A 24418-nucleotide genomic window follows, 5' to 3' on the forward strand; every position below is an offset into this window, starting at 1 on the left:
ACTACCCCTGCCCCAACTTGAACCCAATCGGGTTGCTCAAAGTGTTCTCCAAATCTGACCTTATCCTGTTCAACCGCCCCCAATCCCATCGCATTAGGGTTGGAGGGAGGCGGGAACCTGATGGATTGGAATATTTTGCCATCCCTAGGTCTGAGAAACATTTACTTCTCAAAGCTGTGCCGATCCTCCCTCGTTGCCCCTCCGGTCTTGGTATGTCTTGGCTTTTTGTGAATGTGGTAATTTAGTTTTTTATTTTTGTAGCAGACTTTGGATTCATGAGATTATTATCAAATTGTGTTGTGTCTTCTTAAATGTTAACATGCATGACTTATAGCATATGGTAGTTAACTGCTTTGTAAGATTTTTGAAAATTAAGAATGTTGGTTTTAAGAGCCGAGCTTCAAGTATTAACAAAAATGAAAAACTCTTAAATTAGAAAAATCTGTTAGTGGCCAAAGAGGGCTTTCATTTCATGGTATGCATCAATTATATCTCGAAAATTAGTAGAAAATCTTTTTTATTTTTCTATATATAGAGGCTTGTCTTGACTAATCAGGATATCTAATTTATCCAAAAATAAAGAAGTGTTTTTCTCTTGGCCAAGAGTCCTAACTGTTAACATCAGAAGGTAAAGCTTTGGTAGTATCTCTAAATCATCAATCTCATCAAAACTTCTAATTTTAGCAAGTTTCAATTGCTAACCTACTGCTGAAAAATTATTCCTCTTGATGCATATGCATGAAATAAATCCAGAGTAGAACGATACAGAAACACATGATTTTTTAGTCAAAACCCATTAAATAAAGTTTTTATTTTATTTAGTCGAACTGTTCAAAAATTATTACACTAGCCATGACTTAGTGATTAGATAAAGACAAATACATTTTCACACTCTTATTTGACTATTCACCTATCATAAAACAATCAAGGATTTCAGTCTTGAATTGAGACTAGTTAAAGGAGGCGAAGATGAATAATGCCCAGAAAGTATCTCCTTTGTATACTTTTAATCTTATACGTTTCCTAATTTTTCTTCTTCTTATTAACTCATTTATAAGTTTTGTTTTTGTTGTTTTATATATAATGTTGTCACGCCCTCAAAAAAAAAAAAAAAAAACACACAAAACCCAACATTCTAGATATGCAATGATATAAGAGAGATCAACACATTACCATTCATCAGAGTAGTCTTACAACAGTATTACATGTTAACAACAAAGCAAATGCCCTAGGGGCTTACAGCTTTCCAAGTCAACACTTGGACACAAAAAGAAGAGTACTAACTCTATACAGGAAAAGCCCAAGGGTTGGTATACATGTTTAATACAAACAAAAGAATCAAAAAGAGTCTTAAACTCTCATCTCCATCCAAGCTATGTCATTGGAGGTGGCATGCTACCTGTACCTGAAAATGGTGTCTCATAAAGGGTGAGCCAACGCCCAGTAGAGATATGCTAAACACAATATGAGCAACAACTAAGACTTTAACAATTGATAAATATTTAACTCACATCAACCAATTCATACACTACTTTCGTTACATGACCACTACATTCATGTTTCATTTCATTTTCCATTCCTTATCCAATTCACAATTCAACTACGGCTCAGAACCTAGCCAACAACCTAGATGAGACAGCAACTCATGTTAAACATTTTCCATTTCCCATTAGATATGCATAAGACTATACCAACAAATCAACAGATAAGCATATGAGCTATATCAACAATTCAATAGATAAGCATATCAGTTGTATCAACACTTTAATAGATAAGCATATGAGCTGTATCAACACTTCAATAGATAAGCATATGAGCTGTATCAACACTTCAATAAGCATATGAGCTGTATCAACACTTCAATAGACAAGCATATGAGCTGTATCCATTTCCGGTTTAGAGGTCCAGCCCCTTTCTTCCAATAAACCGTTCAGTTCAGAGGTCCAGCCCCTTTTTTCCAATAAACTGTTTGGTTTAGAGGTCCAACCCCTTTCTTCCAATAAACCGTTTAGTTTAGAGGTCCAGCCCCTTTCTTCCAATAAACCATCCACACAAAACAACATATATATATATACACATTGGTAGTATACATAATCAATCAATACATAAAGTTAATGTATTCATTCAACAGTCATACTCTATGACACGTCCATTCGATTAGTTTTAGTTTGCCTAATCCTCATGCATTGTCTACAACAATCGAAACCACCCTCCACCGGTAGCCCAAGCAATTATTTCTAAACAGATAATAAAAGCTCTAACAGATACAATTATCAACATTTTCAATAGTGAGCAATAATTAAATCCAACTCCACTAATCCATCTAATAATGAGCCAATTTCATTATATTCACTTCAATTTCACAAATCCATAGCCATTCCAAATTTAAGTATATCAATAAATTAATACACAAATTAGGGCTTTCTCCCCCAAGTCTCAATGTTAACCATAGGTTCAAATATCAACAACCAACACTCAAATCATCATTTTGAGACCCAAAATACATGTTTAAGAATCAAAATAACAAACCCTCGTTTATACCATTTTGAAACCCTAAGTCCCAAAACCAACCAACTTCAACACTTTATCAAAACTACCAATAATCTATGTCGAAGACCATAATAGTGAGTAAGAATCCCTACCTCAAATTCGGAGCTCAAGGGAAGAAGATGACGGAACTCAATGTGCTTCAAAACTCGAAATTTTCGGATCAAAGGAAAGCCCTCGACGATCAACCCAACTTTTGTAAAGACCAAAGGTAAGGAAAACACCCTAGCTATATTAATACTTAGAGAGAAGTTATGGTTTTAGAGAGATGAGCTCTCAAATGGCTTTTTTTGGAAAAGTGAGAGAGAGAAACGGGTGTGAAAAAGTAAGCCAAAAAGCTGAATCTCGGAACCTTATACCAGTCTCCCTGCTCGAGCGTGGAAACCCTTGCTCGAGCGTCACTCACAAACTCCCGCTCGAGCGTCAACAATCCCGCTCGAGCGGCGGATACACACTTCTAGAACTTTTTACTGAACCAGGTCTCCGCTCGAGCGTCAAGCCTCCCGCTCGAGCGTCACACACAACAAACCCGCTCGAGCGTCAAAACCCCCGCTCGAGCGTACAGCACTGCAGAGGAGATACTGGAAGATGGAGAAATACGCTCGAGCGCCGAAACTCCCGCTCGAGCGGACAAACAACAACGAAGGTCCCGCTCGAGCGTCAAAATCCCCGCTCGAGCGTGAAGCCCAAAATCTGGGCAACTACTCTTGGTTTCTAAGTTCAACTAACCTGTTTCAAACCTGGCCAACCCAACCAAGACTTGAATACAAGGAGTAAAGGATGTAAACAAGATATATACAACAACCAACTCCACGGAACCGAGTCTGGATCCGACAAATAAGGAAAAAGGGAAACCAGGATCGCTATAACCTCTCCCCCTTAAAGAATTTCGTCCCCGAAATTAAGGAAACGCCATAACACAAGGCCAATGGATCACAGAGCACTCAAGACCCGAGCCCCAAGGAAAAAAACTGCTCTCATAACAAACCTTCGATTTATTCTTACCAAGAAAGAGACTAACCAAGGGAACACGTCCTAAACGACAACCTTATAGGCACGAAGGCCTCAACAAAACCCAACCTTCCCCGAAACAATTCACCAACAACCGACTAGCACCCCAAGCTAAGTCACTGCTCATCATGCATAATTCTCAACAACACGGCCAAAGTAAATCGTTTTGCATAGGTAAAAGAAAAAATCATTTTCTGGTTCATGAGACATTTCTCAAAGATGTTTAAATTTTCAATGTTAGTATTCCGAAATAAATCTTGCCCTTTCCATGCGAAATTAAAAGTTTTGTAAACATTTTTCATAAGCACGGTGTTACTCAAAACACGTGACCACCTACTATTTTGTTTGCCAAAGACTTCCCATTGAAATTTCTCAACAATTTTACAATTCAATGTTCAACAACCTGACCCATTACTGGTCACTTTATCTCTGTTCAAGAGGCCATTTACAATAACTGCTACAACATGTTTTCCTTCAAATTTAACAATTCCCAACATACATGGTTCACAATTTCATATCATAGTTAATGTTCATGACATACTTCCAGTTCTACAATACGTTCAACATATGCAATGTTACATTAAACTTTCATTTCAACGCGAGTTTCAAAATACTTCCGTGAACCAAAACAAACGCAATGTTTTTCAACTTAAGATACATTTAATGCTCTTAAAGTTCAACAATATACAACACATGCTCAAGCATGCACAAATAGATCTAGATATCTCTCTCGGGTCTGAAATTTACTCACCCAAGTGGTCTTCCCAACCCCGTTATGTTCCGACAACACCTTTATTAATGGGAGGGTCCCGTCCCCCAAGACCCGATAACAATGATAATAGTAAGCCACACGCAACCGCTACAGTGTTCTGAGACTTCCACTGCGTCACGACTACCGACAGTACTTATATCAGTATTTAGTACTCACCACCCCAACACAGGAAACATGAGAAACGTTCGTACACGAAGTTTCTGGTCGACTTCCACAAAACAGGAACGCAAGACGAAGCAAGGGTAAGGAACCACATTACAGCACATTAATACCCGAATTTTTTTTTTTTTTTTTAGGTCTTGCCCCAGACACACAACTGGTCACTTACAACTGGCCACAGCTGAACTCAGAGATTTTCCTCAAATGATTTCCGAAAGTAAGGATCGCAAACCCACATTTCGATTCAAGCTCATTTTAGTCCACAAAGAGTACTCAATTTCCCTCAAGCGAATCACAACGTAAACACCCACAAAACTCGCCATACCCATAGTAATGGCGCAATTCCCAAACGTTTGAAGTTCCCAACAACGCAGCAACGTAAAGGATAACTTTATACACCCCACGCCTTACACCACACAGACAAGACTGAATAAGTCGAAACGACTCTAACAGTGTGCCACACTTACTCCACACACTTTCAGCCCCTTACTCGTATTACCATTATCCAAACTGAACGATGGGCACTTATGCCAAAGTGACCTAGCTTTACCAAACCTCAAACCAAATTTCAAACTTCAAACAACACTCCCATCAGTAACCATATTAAAGCCTCACCAAGGCATTCACCTGGGATTCCCTAAGATTAATCCCCTTCTATACATCATCTACTAACACATATGAACCATACACTAACACGCATCGTATTATGCAAAACTTCCTCATCTAGGGATTTCACCCATCACCTTGATTGAACTTGTAGTAACCGAGTTTGCTTACCCTTTCCCTCGCACAGAATTAATTGAAAGGGTCTGCCACACCACGACATTTACACTACTAAGTAACCGTTCATACTGAACACAATCAAACATAACATCTTTGTCTGACAATGACCCATATGGTCCACTCTTTATTCCACATCCTATTTATCACTCATCCCGAGAGTACAACCAAGACACTAGGTCTACGTGCCCAACTATCCGTCATTACTACAACTGAACAACTGTCTTGCACCAAACCCCGACACCAAAACATGACGCCGACAAGGCTTTCAAAGACCCGCCATCCTAACTATCCAGCAGAGTAAAGGTCCTCACCCTCCTCGCTATTAACCCACATCTCTATCCGCAGACACCATACCATTGTGACTCCATTCATGGGTCACACGCTAACCACGGGCTTTACACTCGATCAACCCTTACGATAGCATTTCCGACCTAACCAGTGTTATGGTACAAACCTATCACATTTGATCCTACTAAAGGAACTCGAAAACTTAAGAAACACTTATACACTATGACCCAAGATATAGCACCAGCTGCTTACAACACATCACTCCCCGATGCCAATAACCATACCTTCCTATAGGGATCAACACTCCCTTAATCGAAACAACCTACCAATACATACGCCAATTTGGCAACATTACGTACCACGAAGGTACAAGTCTAATCCTAACAAGATTATGCACTCTGTCCTCGTAAGATACCATGTTAAATACATGCTACACCTAGTATTAATCGCACATTTCCCATCCCCTCGAGGAGTTCCCGTGACAGTAGATCAACATCATTTTCACGTACATAAGATCGATTAGATAACACTAATGAAATTTTGAACACCCGGCAAGTATACTGTTCACGCCTCCCAGTAATCCTGATTGGGATACGCATCTCTCAATAATCCCTTCAAATTTGAAAACACGACTCATCAGCCTTCATTTTTCCCCAAACTACATCACACGCATATGAATGCATTATTACCAAGAATTTTGTGGTCTTACAACAACCTATTACGTCAATAAAACTTTTACAGTCACTACATGCTCTAATCTGCCCATCTCAGGAATATAGATAAGTACTGGCACACATAGCTATATAAACATATATATATATATATATATATAGAAACAAACAACCTTGATGTTCCAACATTTCCAAAATACATTGGTTACACAACAGAATCCAATGATTACAAAACGATAATTCACCGATTACAAAACGGATTAGCCAAAACAAAGCCACCCTATCGATATTACCACCACTACCGTCTCTCGCTGGACCGCAAAAGTTGGTCATCTCCAACCCATGATAACCTACGAGCTTACGAACCACAGACAAGAACTACTGATGTGCCCCAGCCGGCCACACCTGGAACAACTGCGGACTTCCCCAACCAGGGCTTGGGAGCTCGACTCTCCTGAGGCCCTCGAAATCTGGCCTGTTTGTTCCCCAAAACGGTATTGCCCCTGTCCAGTCAAATAAGGCTGGACCGACTAGGTTGTGAAACCCCCAAAGTAGCCCCTGGCTGAGTACAGAAACGGCTGAAATGACCCAGCTGATTACACACCCAACAAGTAAGCAGCTCCCTAGCACGAGGCTGGCTCAAAGCTTGTGCTGATGGAGGCCCCAACAGCTGCTTCCCTACCCTCTTCCTCTGTGGGCAAACCGAATACTTGTGGCCCAACTGACCACATTTGAAACAACTAACAAACTCCCTATTTTGAGGTTGGTTTGATGCCTGTACCTTTCTGGACCTCCCAACAAAAGAGTCTGAATTTCCTGACGAAGAGAAAGACTTAACCTAGGACTGAGCATACTTTCGCCTCCACCTCTTACCAGGCCTAGAGTACCTATAAACAGCAGGAGTCTCCGCAATGGCTTCCTCCCTAACCCGGCCGACACCCATCATCATAGGCTCTTCTCCATTTTGTCCCATAGCTAGCACCACTGGCTCAACATGAGTCGCAGCCCTAACAAGCACACTGTAACTCCTATGCCAAGACCCCGCGATCCTTTCCCGGATGCTATCACACAGCCTACTGTCAAACTCTGAACAACATAATTCCTCTGTCTCCACCAATTCCGGGGCAAACCTTGACAGATTCGCGAACCATGCTTCAAACTGCACCAAAGGTATAGTACCTTGGCGTAACTCCACAAACTGTTTCCGCAACTTTTCCCGTGTGGAAGGAGGGAAATCAAAACTCCCTCGTCTAGGCATCCTAGTAAAAGCAACAAAGGTATTAGCACGACAACAAAGGTGCCGAAACTATTTCACTAGCGTTCTAACACGATAGACAGCTGTAATTCATTCCACGTAAGCACATAAACACATAAGCACTTACGAATTTCATTTCCAGATGATGATAGTCCCAAGGCGTTACTAGAGTTCCGGTTAGAAACAACATCGATCAAGTGCCTTTCCAACAAGACTCCCAGAAACCCAAGGATCCAATTAACATCCTAGAAACTACGTTCCATACCCACATAGTCACATAAGCATGTTATCAATTAAACACATAGCATATGACACTACTCCTAAGTCTCTATCAAGCGAGACGAACCCATTATGATACTAATCACTTCCCACGTACCCAAAGTATTCGAACCCGGTAGGCTCTGATACCAAGTTGTCACGCCCTCAAAAAAAAAAAAAAAACACACAAAACCCAACATTCTAGATATGCAATGATATAAGAGAGATCAACACATTACCATTCATCAGAGTAGTTCTTACAACAGTATTACATGTTAACAACAAAGCAAATGCCCTAGGGGCTTACAACTTTCCAAGTCAACACTTGGACACAAAAAGAAGAATACTAACTCTATACAGGAAAAGCCCAAGGGTTGGTATACATGTTTAATACAAACAAAAGAATCAAAAAGAGTCTTAAACTCTCATCTCCATCCAAGCTATGTCATTGGAGGTGGCATGCTACCTGTACCTGAAAATGATGTCCTATAAAGGGTGAGCCAACGCCCAGTAGAGATATGCTAAACACAATATGAGCAACAACTAAGACTTTAGCAATTGATAAATATTTAACTCACATCAACCAATTCATACACTATGTTCGTTACATGACCACTACATTCATGTTTCATTTCATTTTCCATTCCTTATCCAATTCACAATTCAACTACGGCTCAGAACCTAGCCAACAACCTAGATGAGACAGCAACTCATGTTAAACATTTTCCATTTCCCATTAGATATGCATAAGACTATACCAACAAATCAACAGATAAGCATATGAGCTATATCAACAATTCAACAGATAAGCATATGAGCTGTATCAACACTTCAATAGATAAGCATATGAGCTGTATCAACACTTCAATAGACAAGCATATGAGCTGTATCAACACTTCAATAGACAAGCATATGAGCTGTATCCATTTCCGGTTTAGAGGTCCAGCCCCTTTCTTCCAATAAACCGTTCAGTTCAGAGGTCCAGCCCCTTTCTTCCAATAAACTGTTTGGTTTAGAGGTCCAACCCCTTTCTTCCAATAAACCGTTTAGTTTAGAGGTCCAGCCCCTTTCTTCCAATAAACCGTCCACACAAAACAACATATATATATATACACATTGGTAGTATACATAATCAATCAATATATAAAGTTAATGTATTCATTCAACAGTCATACTCTATGACACGTCCATTCGATTAGTTTTAGTTTGCCTAATCCTCATGCATTGTCTACAACAATCGAAACCACCCTCCACCGGTAGCCCAAGCAATTATTTCTAAACAGATAATAAAAGCTCTAACAGATACAATTATCAACATTTTCAATAGTGAGCAATAATTAAATCCAACTCCACTAATCCATCTAATAATGAGCCAATTTCATTATATTCACTTCAATTTCACAAATCCATAGCCATTCCAAATTTAAGTATATCAATAAATTAATACACAAATTAGGGCTTTCTCCCCCAAGTCTCAATGTTAACCATAGGTTCAAATATCAACAACCAACACTCAAATCATCATTTTGAGACCCAAAATACATGTTTAAGAATCAAAATAACAAACCCTCGTTTATACCATTTTGAAACCCTAAGTCCCAAAACCAACCAACTTCAACACTTTATCAAAACTACCAATAATCTATATCGAAGACCATAATAGTGAGTAGGAATCCCTACCTCAAATTCGGAGCTCAAGGGAAGAAGATGACGGAACTCAACATGCTCCAAAACTCGAAATTTTCGGATCAAAGGAAAGCCCTCGACGATCAACCCAACTTTTGTAAAGACCAAAGGTGAGGAAAACACCCTAGCTAGATCAATACTTAGAGAAAAGTTATGGTTTTAAAGAGAGGAGCTCTCAAATGGCTTTTTTTGGAAAAGTAAGAGAGAGAAACGGGTGTGAAAAAGTAAGCCAAAAAGCTGAATCTCGGAACCTTATACCAGTCTCCCCGCTCGAGCGTGGAAACCCTCGCTCGAGCGTCACTCACAAACTCCCGCTCGAGCGGCAGATACACACTTCCAGAACTTTTTACTGAACCAGGTCTCCGCTCGAGCGTCAAGCCTCCCGCTCGAGCGTCACACACAACAAACCCGCTCGAGCGTCAAAACCCTCGCTCGAGCGTACAACACTGCAGAGGAGATACTGGAAGATGGAGAAATACGCTCGAGCGCCGAAACTCCCGCTCGAGCGGACAAACAACAACGAAGGTCCCGCTCGAGCGTCAAAATCCCCGCTCGAGCGTGAAGGCCAAAATCTGGGCAACTACTCTTGGTTTCTAAGTTCAACTAACCTGTTTCAAACCTGCCCAACCCAACCCAAGACTCGAATACAAGGAGTAAAGGATGTAAACAAGATATATACAACAACCAACTCCACGGAACCGAGTCCGGATCCGACAAATAAGGAAAAAGGGAAACCAGGATCGTTATAAATGTTATGTTTGAAAATAGAGGAAAAAGATTAATTAGAGAATAGAGTTTGTGAATAGATTTTTAGAATTATAATTTGATACATAATGTTTTAATGTTTTTATATATAATGTTTTTGGTTGAGTTTTAGGATTATAATTTGAGAATAGAGTTATATTTTAAGTTTATGAGTTTTGAAATTATAATTTGAGTGTGAAAAATTTGTTCTATTATGAGTTTTAAAAAGAGTTTGAATTGAGTGATGTAACATATAATATTGAAAAGTCGGTGTTTTGAAAAGTGGGTGTGGAATTAATTTTCTAAAGTTGTAACTAAACAACACACTCAAACTAAAGGGTAGAATTAAATTTCAAAAATTCTACCAAACAGAGCCTTTAAACAAGTCTAAAGTTGAGATGGTTTGGGAAGTATATAATGAGGTCCATGGAACCCCTGAACCCAAACACTGCTTTGTAATGCCACCCTCTCCAAATGTAGATAGAAATGTGGAGGACTATGGCCAGGGTAGCAAGAGAAAAATACATATATATCTTTGAAATTTTTTGTTGCAGATGAAACTGAAAAATGTGTTATTGTTACTCTTAAATTCAACAAGTGGGAAGCAATGGAAATATTTTATGATGGTGCTTTAGATCTTATGGTTCAGTCCAAAAAAATGAGCCACAGGTAACTCTTTTCATCCAATTCTAGTTTTTATTTATTTATTTTTTAAAATAAAACTTTATGGTTAAAACTTTCTTTGGGCTAACAGTTTCATAGTAGCTTTTGTGAAGGAAGGGGATGGGGAGACTAATAAACTCATTGGGCTTGTTGTAGCTCGGCTTTTTCCATGCCCCCTTTCGAAAGGCGAAATAAGCCCTACAGTTCGAACTCCCGCGATTATGAGTCTAATTTCACAAGCGCAATGTGAAATTGATAAACACCAAAGAGTCTAAATCCGACAAACTTTTTGGAAAATCGATTTTGAATCAAATTATCAAAAATGGACTGCTTTTCCAGATACAGAGTTGCCACCTATATATTTTTGGAAAATCTAGGAAACCCATGACTCGTGCCCAAAGGCCACATGTTCGTTATCACCAAGATTGTCTCAGCTCGGAAACTTAGGTACGAGAGGGGAAGGTCATGAATGAATTGAGCACCCCTGCTCGCCCGATCAAAGATCGGCCTCTACTAATCATGATATAAATCTTATTTACATTATATGCTCTTGTTCCGGTTTATTAGGCTAGCATTACTATGTGATGCGCACACACACAAGTATAGACTAACTTGCAAGAATTAGAACATTTCGAGTCATGTTTGTTTTGAAAATTGTTTCGAAATATGTACCACTTGAAAAGTGATCGTATATGATCATTATTCAAATTATTCCAATTCAAGCAATACGCCTTCATCCACAGGCATTCAAACAGTTTATTAATTAAACATTTAGCCTTATGGCAAGCATGCTAGATATGGCAACATTCACATACATGCTATATGCTAAAACGAGTAAAGGCTCACCTAGTACTCCAAGCCAAAAAGATAATAAAGTTAGAAAGATGCATGATCCTAACTTATGCGATATGATTAATGCAACGCATGCGATATGTAATTAATAGGCTCGGCTACTAATATGGCATATGAGACAATTTGATAACATGCGGTCTAAGCACGTATTCAAAGAAGTATTTAAACGACAATGTAAGTTAGAATGATGAATCGAGCCCAATGCATGCAAGGCAAGTTGATGCAAACATGGAGTATGCTAAACAAAACGTGATGTCCCTGAACTAACCATCATAAGCTAGTAAATAAAAGGGAGAAAGACGTGGGGTTAGAAGACATGCATATTATTACATTGCGCTCACACGAAGGAGAGTCCGAATGAATTAACTAGCTAACTAACTAAGCTAACTAACTAAGCTAAGCTAATTATTACAAAACCAAATGAAATTAGCTAAACTACTTAACTAATTATTACAAACCGAATCAATTAGCTCACTATTCTAGCTAATAAAATTATAACACTTTACAAAATTAACTAGCTACAACTAATTAATTACAACAAATATTTAATCTAAATATTTAAACTTAAACAAGCTTGGAATGCGAGGAATGCTCATGCACGTGCTCGGTTTCCACTCGAAAAAACCACTGTTTTGCTTCCGGAGAGACTCTGTTGCACAATAGAACACTAACACTGTTGCCCACTTCCAGAATAACTCTATGTTGCCTAAAAAACACACTACTGAATTTTGCATTAGTGGCTGGCCGGCCGACCGGCCAGTGATGAGGCCTGCCGGCCACCAGTGATAGCCGGCCATCAAAGGTGGCCTGCCGGCCATACAAAGTGGCTTGCTGGCCACTGTTGCCCAGTTCACCTTGCTGCAACAGAGAATAAACATAACATGCACATGGTATTTTCAAAGGTTTGTTTGCGCAACTCACCTCTCTTTTTCATGAACAAATCAAAGGAGTAGCAAACTTGGTCCACAAACTATCAACTTAAGCAATTTCATTGCATGATGGCTCATGAACCAAAGTGTGCAAATTCAATAAATGCAATGAAATGAGACTCTTAAAGCCACCTCCCTATCATGGAAGATCAAGAGAAGTAGTGACCTTGGAAACTTGAATCATTTCGTCACTAGTAAGTATGAAATGGCCCAAGTTCCATGTATTCAATCAACATCCAATCGAACACAACACTTTTTATTATCTTGCACCTTTTTAGCCTCAATTTTATTACATCATTTTAGATTACCAACCATTCTTTGATGAATTGAGTCCAAATGGTGAGTTTAAGTCCTCTAATGGAAAGAGGGCTCAAACCAAGAGTTGTCTTAGGCATGAAAGAGACATCATACCATTGGTAATGAACCTCCTAAGGGATTAAACCATTAAGCATGAAACCTCAATCTCATGCTTTAAGCAAACAAATTGTTTGAACCACTTTCAAAGCAAAATAAAAGCCAAGAAAGGAGGGAGGTTGCAGAGATGATTAAGTGTGATTACAAGTATGGAAAACCATAAATAAATGCAATCAACTCAAAAAATATGGTGTCTAAGGCCTAGAACACCAAACTCATGAGGACTATTCCACTATAAGCATGCAAAACAAATGTCAAATGCAACTATGAACCAAAAATAGGGCTACAATCGGTCTAATATAGTCCTAAAACGTGCTAAAATTGAGCTAAGAAAGGCTAGATTAATAAGCTAAAACATAGCACAAACTAAGCTAGTAAGCAAGACATAAGGAGGGGAGGCTAACCCCTCCAAATTTGGACTTCAACACATGATTTTGGCTACTGAAAAAGCTCTAAAAATCAAATTTTAAAATCTAAGAAAAAGATAGTAAAAGGATGGGAAACACAAGGGAAAAGGCCTTCAAAGTAAGGTACAAAGAAGGGTGAAGCACCCCTGAACCTTTAATGGCCTTAAAACCCAAGTTTCAGCCCAAAAATAGTTGGAAAATTGCAAGAAAAAGAGGCGTTAAAGCAAGCAACTAGGCAAAGCCTTATACCTTTTGAAAGGGAAATCAATTCCAAGCAACAAAACCAAGCAAACAACACCCTCAAGAGCTCAAGAAAGCCTCAAAGACACCTCAGCTCAAAGATGAGAAGGTTTGAATAAGGGTGTATAGGCAAAGGTTAAGAGTGTATAGGCTAAAGTGCATGAATTTGCTAGAAAGAAAGAATTGTAGAGAGAGAGGAAAAATTTTGCTCTAAAATTTTTCCAACCTTCAAACATGAGCGGGAGGTCTCCTATATATAGAAAACATGAATTCCCCTCAAGAATATCCAACCCTACACGTGGGGGTAGATGCATGCATCTGTGTAAACAGCTAGCACAGCTGTCACAAAATATCTGCAAAAGAAACTGGTGGTTGGCCGGTAGGCCACATAAGTGGCCGACAACCAAGAGTGATGGCCGACAGCCCAAAAAGGTGGCTGGCATGCCACCAAGGGTTGCAAGCTTGAAGAACTAAGGTCTGGTCCAAGAATGAAGCAACAAGGGTGTAGGGTTTGAAAGGCTCAAAGTTGTGGCATCCCGCTGAGGACTTCGAGCACTTGACGAGCATATAAACTCATCATTGGGTGTGCATGTAATGGTGTCCAAGTCGTAAGGACTGTTGTAGACACCCTATTTTTGACTGTCCTCAAGACTTGGACGTCACCATTGGAACACCTGGTGATTACCCTTGTTTGTGTTCGTTTGGAGTTTCCGGAGGTCTCGGCTACGCGCCTTGCCTCAGGATCTCCGAACTCGACTGTTTAGTGTCTGGTTTTGCACCAAACACTTGTGTTTTCCCTTGGAAAGGCAGGGAATGCCTTGTGAGGCATCCCCACACATCACCGGCCATGGCCAGAGGCCACCGGCTGGTGTTTTGCTGCCATCGGCAATCTATATTGCCGGTCGGCATTCTTTGTTGCCGGTCGGCACTTCCTTTTGCCAAAATGGCATTTTTGGGCAGCCGACTACTGTTCATCTGCTTTTGCAGATATTTTATCACAGCTGTCTTGCATTTGGCTCCCCTCCATACACGTGTACGGAGGGATCTCCCTCTTTAGAAGCTTGTCTTGTAAGCTTTACAAGACAAGAAGCTCTATAAGAGGAGCCCTTCTCTCCCTTGCTTAGGGTTAGACACTTTGGAGATTTTAGATAGCCATATTAGGGTTTTGAGTTCTAGGGTTAGGATTGATACACATTCTATCTCTATACCTCTCTCTTTTTACCCTTGTGTGTGTTAAAGTGTGTTTGTGTCTTACTATTGCACACAAACACATAGTGTTTCACCTTCCCTTAGCTACTGAGGTTCTAAGAGGTTGTTTTTGAGGTTTTGGAGCTGGTTTCAACCTAAAAGAGGCTGCTGGTCCACCATTGTTGAAGGGGTCTTCAAGGGTAAGAAACTAGTCCTTTTATTCCCCATTTTTGCATTGTTTTTTTGCCTATCTTAAAATTGTTTTTGAGCTTGGTGTATAACATAAAAAAGTTCTGTTTTTAGGCCCTCTAAATAGTTTGTTTAGAGTGTTTTGTGGTTTGGAGGTGTTTGACTCCTCTTAGGCCTTGAGAGGCCTCATTTTGTGCTATTTTGTGTAAGCTCCGAGACCTTGGTATTTGGGCCTCCTCACCATTGAAATCTTGAGGGATTTCAGAGGTGAGGATGGTGCCTTGAGGTCCCAATAAGGAGAGGGCCACCCCCTCTCCTTGTTGTCCTTAAAATGGACCATTTTTGGCCTCTTGAGGGAGCATCTAGCTAAGCTTCATGTTGACCATGCCTTGGCTGTTTTTTGTGCCTATTATATCATAATATGCGTCTATTTATTGTTGGTTTTGGTACACCATGCATGCTTAGCATACCTACCTTGTAATGCCATGTTTAGGCCTTAACATGCCTTAGGTTGTAAACCTTTGTTCAAGCTTGTTTTAGGTCTAGTTTTGTGAAGCTTCTATGCTTATTTTACCATGCTAGAGGTCTGTCCATAGTTGTTTGGGTTAGTCATGGCATGCATTGTATAGCCCCCTTGCATTTTTGGCTTGTTGGCCTTAAGTGTGTGAATGTGTAGCATGCATCCTTGCCTTAATTTAGTGGGTTGGGACCATTTGTCGTGTAATTTTAGTCCTTTTGACATGCTTGTATGCTTGCCTTGGACACCTCTTTAATGCTTTGAAAGCTTGTGTAGCATGTTCCATGTTTTGGCCATTGTACATGCCTTTGAATTTGAGCCACTTAGATGCCACCTAAGAGTCCCCTTTGCGTGGTCTAGGTCTGCGTTGGACCTGTTTTAAGCCCTCTTGGCCTTGAGAGGCTTGGTTGACTTGATCATGGTTCAAGCCCCTTTGACTTGCTTCAAGTACTTGGGCCATTTATTGCATGCTTAGTCTATTTTGTTTGCATGGTTTGGCACCATCTTAACATGATTTTCAATGCTTACCTTGCATGCCATATGTCCATGATTACCCTCTTTCAAATGTGCTTGAGAGTTGTCCCATTTGTGCCTAAGTGTTGGCCCCTTTAACATGTGCATGTGTGTATGTGTTTAGTCCTTTATTTTGGTCACTTTGGCCACTGTTTTGGGCATTATTAGAGTTGCCCAAATCATGTTTAAGTCCATTATTTGTTTGCTTGCATGCTTACCTTGCATGTTTGTTTGCATGCTTGCATGTGCATCTTGCATTTCCATGTTGCATCCTTAGCTTGTATGCCTAGGTTGCATTGCATTTAGCATGCATGTCTTGCTCCTTGATCTAGTGATAGGAACTGGACATCGGTTTGTTGGTTTGCATTGCATTTGACATCAAAACGTGCACACTTGGTCTTTTGGGCCATCATGCATGGAAATGCGCGATTGATGGTCCAAGAACCAAGGAGCATGTCCCTTTGAGTCACTAATATGATAAGGGACATGATTGGTGCATATATGCCTTAAATTGTATTGCCATGCTCTGCCTTGCCCTCTGTTGCTGTCAATTGCAGATTCTGCAGGAGCTTTCTGCCGACCGGCAGTGCTAAGTGCCGACCGGTAATCCTCCCTCTGCCGATAGCTTCACCAATGGCCGGTGATTACATTCCACTGCCGGTGGGCATTCTACCCAGCCGATGGCATTCCCCAGTATCCAGAGAAGCAATCCTGAGGTTTTGGCAGCCTCCAGAGGAGTAAAGAAAGGAAAACAGAGGCAGCCTATGCATGGCGGTGCACTTTCGAGCAAGACTCGAGCACGCTTTGCATTGAACTCTCTTCCCGAGGCGGTTTACTGTTTTTCCTAGCTTAGTTAGTTTGTTAGCTAATTAGGCAATTTGTAATAATTAATTAGCTTGTAGGTTAATTATCTGTATTATTCTTCTGGTCCCTCCGAGCGAGGACGAATCTGTAATAAGTGTGGGTGAGTGTGTGAATGTCTTCCAACCCCCACTTCTTTCTTCCCTTTTATTTACCTGCTTATGATGGTAGATTAGGGCATGTTTAAATTAGCATACCTTATGTTATGCATGCGTGCATCCATACATTTGTCCCGCATGCACCAGGCTCGGTACATCACGCTAACTGCATTTGTATTTCAATTCCAAATTGAATACGTGCATTAATTGGTTGCATTTCACATGCCATGTTTAGGTTAGCCGAGCCTACTCTAATTGCATCTTGCACGTGTCGCATTAGTCAACTTGACATGAACTAGGATCACGCATGTTTGCTAACCAGTTTATTGTTTTGGCTTGGAGTACATTGTAAGTATTTATGCTTTAGCATATCGCATGCGTGTGAATGCTATCATGACGGCATGCTTACCATGTGGCTAGATGCTTATGTGTTATAAACTGTTTGAATGCCTGTGGGTGAAGGTTGGATTGCTTGAGTTGGAATAGCTCGTTGAAATCCGTATTTTAGCCTACTTGCAAGTAGCAAATTCCAAAGTATTTTTCCAAAACAAACGGATATGCAATGTTTCTTTCCAAATTAGGCAATCTAATCTATACTTTTTTGTTGTGCGCATAATATAGTAATTCTAGGCTAATAACTGGAATAAGAACACATAACGTTTTCAAAAACAGATATCTCGGTTAGTAGAGGCCGATCTTCGGATCGGGCGAGAGGGGGTGCTCATAGCTGACCTTCCCCAATCGTACCCTAGCTCCCGAGCCGAGACAACTCCGGTGATGACGGACATGTGGCCTTCGGCATCGAGTCAGGGTTTCCTAAATTCCCCCATAAAAAATATTTAGGTGGCGACTCTGTATCTGGCAAAGCAGTCCATGTTTGGTACTTCTTTTCAAAAAATCTGTTTCTCAAAACGATTTGCCGGATTTGGACTCTTTGGTTCAGATTAAGAACCGTGACGATTTGAGAGTCCGAGCTGTAGTGACCCCAAAATGAACAGAACGGGACTCACCCTCCCGGGGTGTTCGGGGGGCGTCTACAACCGTAAAAAATGGGGTGTCTAGAGTTGCCCCTCTTTGACAGAACTCAAAGTCATGAAATGATGTGAGTGTAACAACCCTATACTGTTTACCGATTAATGACTGATAGATTACCGATAAACACTGATTACCGTTAAACTGAGCTGATTAAAGTACTGAACTGACTGACTGAAAACTGGAACTGAATTGACCGAGTATGAGTGTTAATCTGTATTCTATCTGTTTGATTGTTTATTTGATCTGTTCACGTTCCATGTTTAAACTGCTAATTGAAGGCCTTATCGGCGGCCAAACCGGGAATTGATTGATGTTTCATGATCATCATGATTTATGTGATTTTATGGTGTAATTATCAAAAAAACTGATTAGGTATGATTAAATTAGATTAAAATGAGTTAAATTGCAATGGTTGCCGTAATTACACAAATGCCACTCTAGTGGCCCACTACTTGGACCTTCTTGAGACTTGATTTCACTTAGGAGCAACATTTGATCAGCCTTTTCCTTGAGTTCCACCGAGTAGAGAGAGAGGTGAGAGCTTTAAGAGAAAATTGAGTTCGTGTTTGTGAATTGGCTTGAGAGACTTGAAGGAAATTGAAGTGTATTTGCATATTTGAGCTCTCTCACTCCTAATTCTACACCTAAGGTAGACCATTAATCTTCCTAATTGTGTCTTTGAGTTGTTCTTGCATGGTTCATGTCTAGTTGTAGAGCTAAGTCATGAATTGGTTCATTAATGGTGAATTGAAGCTCACTTCATGCATGCATGTTTGAATTAATGAGTTTTCGAGTTGAATTCATGGTAAAATGGTGCATGCATGTTCATAATTTTGTAATGGTCCATGTTTTCAACTTGTTTTGGGATCAAGTGGCTCCTTAGAACATCAAATTGGAGCTTCAAAATGATTTGAATTCATGCATGTTTGCATGTTCATATTGTTCATGAAATTGAGTTTGAATTAAACACCCTTGGGCTTTGATTTCTCAAAATTGAGCTTTGAACCGTGTTATTCTATATGTTTACAAGTGTTTTCTGGAAATTCAGCCCAAGAGGATCGGTTTTGATGCTTTTGAACTTGGGTTTTGGCTTGGAGGTGCAATCTGGAATTCTCAGATTTTGCATTTCCGCTCGAGCGGGGGAAGTTCCGCTCGAGCGTGGAATCCGAGCATCCAGTATCTCTGCACTGTTTTACAGTCCGCTCGAGCGGAGGATTGGGAGCTCGAGCGGAGTCATGTGTCTCAAGCTCGAGCGGGCGTCGAGCGGAGATTTCATCCATCCAGTACTTTTACAGTACGCTTGAGCGGGAAAGTTTACGCTCGAGCGTGTACCTTTGTTGCATGTCCGCTCGAGCGGGTAAACCTGAGCTCGAGCGGGAATCTGTTTTTCTGAAAATTTCAAAACTGTTTTCTGATCACATCTTTGCATCCTCATCCCATTCTAGGCGTTCTTAGGCCTAGTTTAAGGCATATTGTTGAGGAGATAGATGTAGAACACACCAAGGCATTAGGGATTAAATTATGATATTTCCCAACTGTGTAGCTTAGTGTGTGTTCAACCTGTGAACTGTGTAGGGTTGGCGACTGGGGAGACACGCTCTAGCACACCGTAGCCTGAACACTGTGAGTAACAATTGTGTAAAGATATGTTCAACTGAGAATGTTTTCTGACTGTTTAACGAAACTGCTTTCTGAAGTACTTATTGTTAATTGTTGAATGTATGTCCTATATTCCGAAATGTATTGTGGCATCCTTAGCAACTGTTGTATACTGTTACTGCTACTGTTACAGAGATCTCTGTCGGTTCCCTCGCGGAACCACTACTGTTTACTGACTGATGGCCATCATTACTGTTTGGTCTTTAAGACCTACTGTTTACTGCTATGCTAATGGATGTACCGCATATGACTGAATAACTGTTCTGACTGAAAGACTGAAGTATTGTTTAATGAACTGTTTTCATTACTGTAAGGACATTTCATTCTTAACCTCTTTACGCATTATGTTATTCACTGGGCTTTAGCTCACTGTTTATATATATATGTAGGTGCTTAGCCACCAGATCGGAGCTAGGAGCGCGGGTTAGACTCCAGTTTTGTCAAACCAGCCTTTGTGCCTCACTGCGAGGTTCCGAGTTGCCATGCTATGGCTTTGGGGTGTTTTGTTTTTCCCCCGTCTGTCCCCACACTGTTGGACTACTGTATAGACTGTCAGCTGCTAACTGTACTGTTACCAAGGGATTAGGTCCCTGTACTGTGTAACTGTAAATTTTGTATAGACTGTACTGCTTGTATATGTGAATGCATGAAAAATCTTTTTGGCATACAGACTGTCACAGCTCAATGGACATTATTTATTTACTGTATTGACTTCCGCTAGGCCCTGTACTCTGTTTTACTATGTTACTGTTCTGCAGGCCTTCGGTAATCTCGGATTACTGGCCGGTTACGGTGCTAAACCCATAGGGCCGGGTTTGGGTCGTGACAGTGAGTAAATGTCAAAGCCGGGAGAGGACCCATTTTGACAAGGTCGTAAGACTTGGAAAAAAAATCAAGACAAAAATAAATGGTTGCGCCTGCAGGCTGCCTACGTATCCCTTTGCAAAGAATTAAACCAGTGTAGTTCTAGGGCAAGATACAAATGATATGCACAATGCAACTTTGAAAGCTAGACTTACACGCTGCGTGAAGCTGGCTGTTTTGAAAACTTATGATCATGCGAGAAGATGCAATAAGCGATAACAAGATGCGATAAGCAATAACAAGATAACAAAACATGAATGAGCAGCTTCAAGCTTGAAACTAACACAGGTTCCACTGTGACCATGGCAAAACAAGAGACGAGGAAAGAAAAAACCGCTCAGGGTTGTGTTTCACGCATCCTGAAAAATTGAGAAACAAAAATCACTCGGGATCGTGTTTCACACGTCTCGAGAAACTGAAGAACGAAAATCCCTCGGGATCGTGTTTCACACATCCCAAGAAACAGAAAGATCACTTGGGCTCACGCTTCGCGCGTCCAGAGAGATAAGAGAACCCGCTCGGGCTCATGCTTCGTGTGTCCCGAGATGAAAGAAAATCGATCAGGCTCGCGCTTCACGTGTCCCGAGATACAACACGCCCAGGGCTGCGCGTCACGTGTCTTGAGATATAAGAAAAATCCCTCGGGCTTGCGCTTCGCAAGTTTCGAGATCAAACACGCCTAGGGCACGCGTTATGTGAGCTAAGATACAAGAAAAATCGCTCGGGCTCGCGCTTCACACGTCCTCAGATAAGAGAAAACCGCTCAGGCTTGCGTTTCACGAGTCTTGAGATAAAACACGCCCAAGGCCGTGCGTCACATGCCTTGAGATACAAGAAAAATTGCTCGGGCTCGTGCTTTGCACGTCCCGAGATGAAACACAAAAGAGGGGTGTGCGATAGATGCACAAAGGTAAACAAATGCGATAGATGCACAAAGTGAATGTGTGGGATAGATGCACAAACGTGAACGTGTGCGATATATGTACAAATGAATGAGATCATAAATCAAAATAGTGAGAGCGCATCACATTCTATGCAAAAAGCAAAAACATACTCTACGCGAAATATAAATGATGCGAGATATGCATGCAATATGTGATGCACATTCTATGCAATGGAAAAGAACAAAAGTCTAAATAGAGTAAACTCGGTGGCACCTCCGAGTTACCTCTTGGAGGGATTGCAATATGTTCAAAAGGATACACCTCGTTCATGTTGACAAATGATGAACATCGTGTGCCAAAACACAATTTTGAGTTTCTTTTGAAACAATCTGAACCCAACAATGAACCTTCCTTGCACTTTTTGGGAAACAAAGACAAAAAACAACATTAGGACTCATAGGAAGGCCACCAGCCACCTGCCAGCCACAAGGGGAGGGTGCTGGCCATCTGTCGGCCATCAAAGAGTGTTACCGGCCACCAATGTCGCTTGCTAGCCACCTGCCGCAGTTTGGGGATTTTTTGGTCTTTTCACCCTCGAGACTTTAAGTGCACATCATGACTCCTCATTTCCTCACTTCTCTAGGTTCAAAATTCTGCCCTTTCTCTCTCTCTAGACACTTCTTCTCTTCAGATCCGAGCTTTTAACGTGTTTTCCAACTCTCCACACAAACTTTATTCGCTAAACCCTCTTGATTCTCTTCACTTTGAACCAATTAGATTTTTGTTTCGACACTTTTTTCCTCATTTTCACCCTTCTAGGCTTGTTCCCCTCGAGTTTCTCTCAGGTTTCGTGAACTTTTCCGGGATTTGACTTTTTCTTCCATTTTCTCTCTCCTAGCGTTGACTTTTTTCCAAGTTTACACTTTTTCCTCTATTTTTTTTTCATTTTTCACCTACTTTTTACCCATTTTCCAGATGGCGGATGATTCACCAGATGACGGGGCTCCTCTTGAGGTTCTTCTCGTTTTTCCACCTGTTGCTGAGGCGGAGGAGCCGATCGCTGCCGTGGCTAGCAAGGCAGCTCAAGGTATTGAGGCCGACCTCGAGGCGGAGTTTGAGCCTGAGCTCGAGCCTGAGCCGTTACCGTTGAGGGTACGGCCTTTTGATTCAATAAGGTATCATCTCCACACACATATCTTGCCATCCGAAGAAATCAGGCACTTTAACGACTTCGCTTACGGTGTACCAGAGGACCTCTTGTTGAGGGAGCCGGCTTCTCACCTTTCATCCATCGCCATTGAGGTATGAACTCTGTTTTCATGCATTCTTGCCTATCTTTAAACTACATTTCTTGCATTGCCTTTTATCTGACTGTACTTTCATCACTGCCTTATCTGATTCATCTGTTCTTTACCACAGGGAGAGTCTCATGCCTTTAGAGGGTACGGAGCTACGACTGCGCGAGATTTGTACGATGAGCTCCTTCCTGGAGTTTGCGACATTATGGATGAGACTGGCTTCAGCTTCTTCTGTTTCGGCCTGACACGGGTCATCGCGAGTCGTCCTCTTCTAGGAGCACTTGTGGAGCGGTGGTGGGACACCACCAACTCTTTCTACTTCTCCACTACCAGGGAGATGCCGATGACTCTCTACGACTTTTCCATGCTCACTGGCTTAGGAGTAGGGGGTGATCTGATCCCTTTCGACACAGACATGGGAGAGTAGGAGCCCGCCTGGATTGAGTTGCTAGGAGCATGCCCACCTTTGTACCGGACAGCTATGGTCAGATATAGCTAGTTTGCTGAGCATTTCAGAGGGAGTGAGCTAGAGACATTAGAGGAGATAGAGTAGTACGCCAGAGGCTTTTTGATGTTTGTCCTCGGTACCACCTTGTTTTCGAATAGGTGGAACACCGTGGGCTTATGTCTGTTGAGCGCCCTGGTGACCCTTTCCCGGGTTTGCTTCTAATGATTGGGGCGGAGCTGACGTCGCCACTTTGTACAGCTACATGAGCTCTACCTCCTGCCCGAGGGGAGAGTTGATCGGAGACTACTAGCGAGCTTGGGTGGTATGCATTCCAGTTTCCTCTTTGCACTTTATATTTTCTGCTCCACATTTCCTGCTTTACATCTGTTCACCTGTGCTTTCTGCTTTACAGTTTCTGTATCTATTCATACAATGTGTTTTCTGTTTTGCACTTTCTGCATCTGTTCATGTTGTATGCTTTTTGTTTTGCACTTTCTATATTTGTTCATGCATTGTGCTCACATATTACTGCACCTTCTTTGCAGCTGTGGGTTTATGCTTATTTTCCAACACTCGCCCCAGAGCCCATGGAGGAGCTCTCCCTAGCAGTCCCCTACTCGAGGCGGTATGATGACAGGTGCCAGCGCAGGAGCCGTGAATCATTCACATTCTTTCGGCACTATTTTGACACAGTGGCTGCCCACGAGGTAACCCAAAACACAATCATTTTTGCTTTACAACTGTTCTGATTCACATTTTTGCAACTGACAACAACTAACAATTTGTTCATTTTCTTTTTATAGATCATGTGGCAACCTTGGGCCATGATGTCGGCTGGGATACAGGACCAGTACGCCGGGGTTTGGGCCACTTCTCGCTTCCACATTCTACTTGAGGGCCTAGTATATCAGGCCTAGTTCCTGAGTGAGCTGTTCGTCCGTCAGACTGTGGGCTTACCAAACCCGATTTTTCCGATGGCACCGTGTAGACACCCCATTTTGACCGGCCCTAGGACTTGGGCACTTTCTTTTGGACACCCGCTGATGAAAATTGAAATATGCTATTTTATGAATTTCTTAGCAAAAAAAATCAAATTGAATCTTTAATCCCAAACCTTACCTATTTTGGCCAAGTGAAAATATTTTATGAATTTATGGTATTTTATACTTTTATATAATTTTGTGT

The 24418-nt window shown here is 41.2% G+C and overlaps 1 protein-coding gene across 2 annotated transcripts; it reads left to right on the forward strand.

Annotated features, from left to right (window-relative positions):
• LOC114307031 (protein MAIN-LIKE 2) lies at positions 1–24418 on the forward strand. 2 transcript variants are annotated; one of them, XM_082909309.1, is made up of 4 exons: positions 19597–22789; positions 22907–23555; positions 23779–23940; positions 24037–24418. In XM_082909309.1, the coding sequence occupies exons 1-2, from the start codon at positions 22463–22465 to the stop codon at positions 23210–23212; spliced, it is 633 nt and encodes a 210-aa protein (XP_082765435.1). In that variant the 5' UTR covers positions 19597–22462; the 3' UTR covers positions 23213–23555; positions 23779–23940; positions 24037–24418. The 2 variants fall into 2 exon arrangements, 1 of the variants encoding a protein (XP_082765435.1); XR_014356816.1 differs by lacking the exons at positions 19597–22789; positions 22907–23555 and adding an exon at positions 1–210 and having other exon boundaries at positions 24037–24389.

The sequence above is a fragment of the Camellia sinensis genome, chromosome 15 (genome assembly GCF_055761805.1).
Source record: "Camellia sinensis isolate YWXY chromosome 15, ASM5576180v1, whole genome shotgun sequence".
Lineage (NCBI taxonomy): Eukaryota > Viridiplantae > Streptophyta > Magnoliopsida > Ericales > Theaceae > Camellia > Camellia sinensis.

Excerpts from the sequence above, each read along its gene's own strand:
- LOC114307031 (XM_082909309.1), top strand. The coding sequence starts at position 22,463 with ATGGCGGATGATTCACCAGATGACGGGGCTCCTCTTGAGGTTCTTCTC. Across the intron at positions 22,790-22,906 it reads TTTCATCCATCGCCATTGAG|GGAGAGTCTCATGCCTTTAG; the intron begins GTATGAACTCTG and ends TCTTTACCACAG.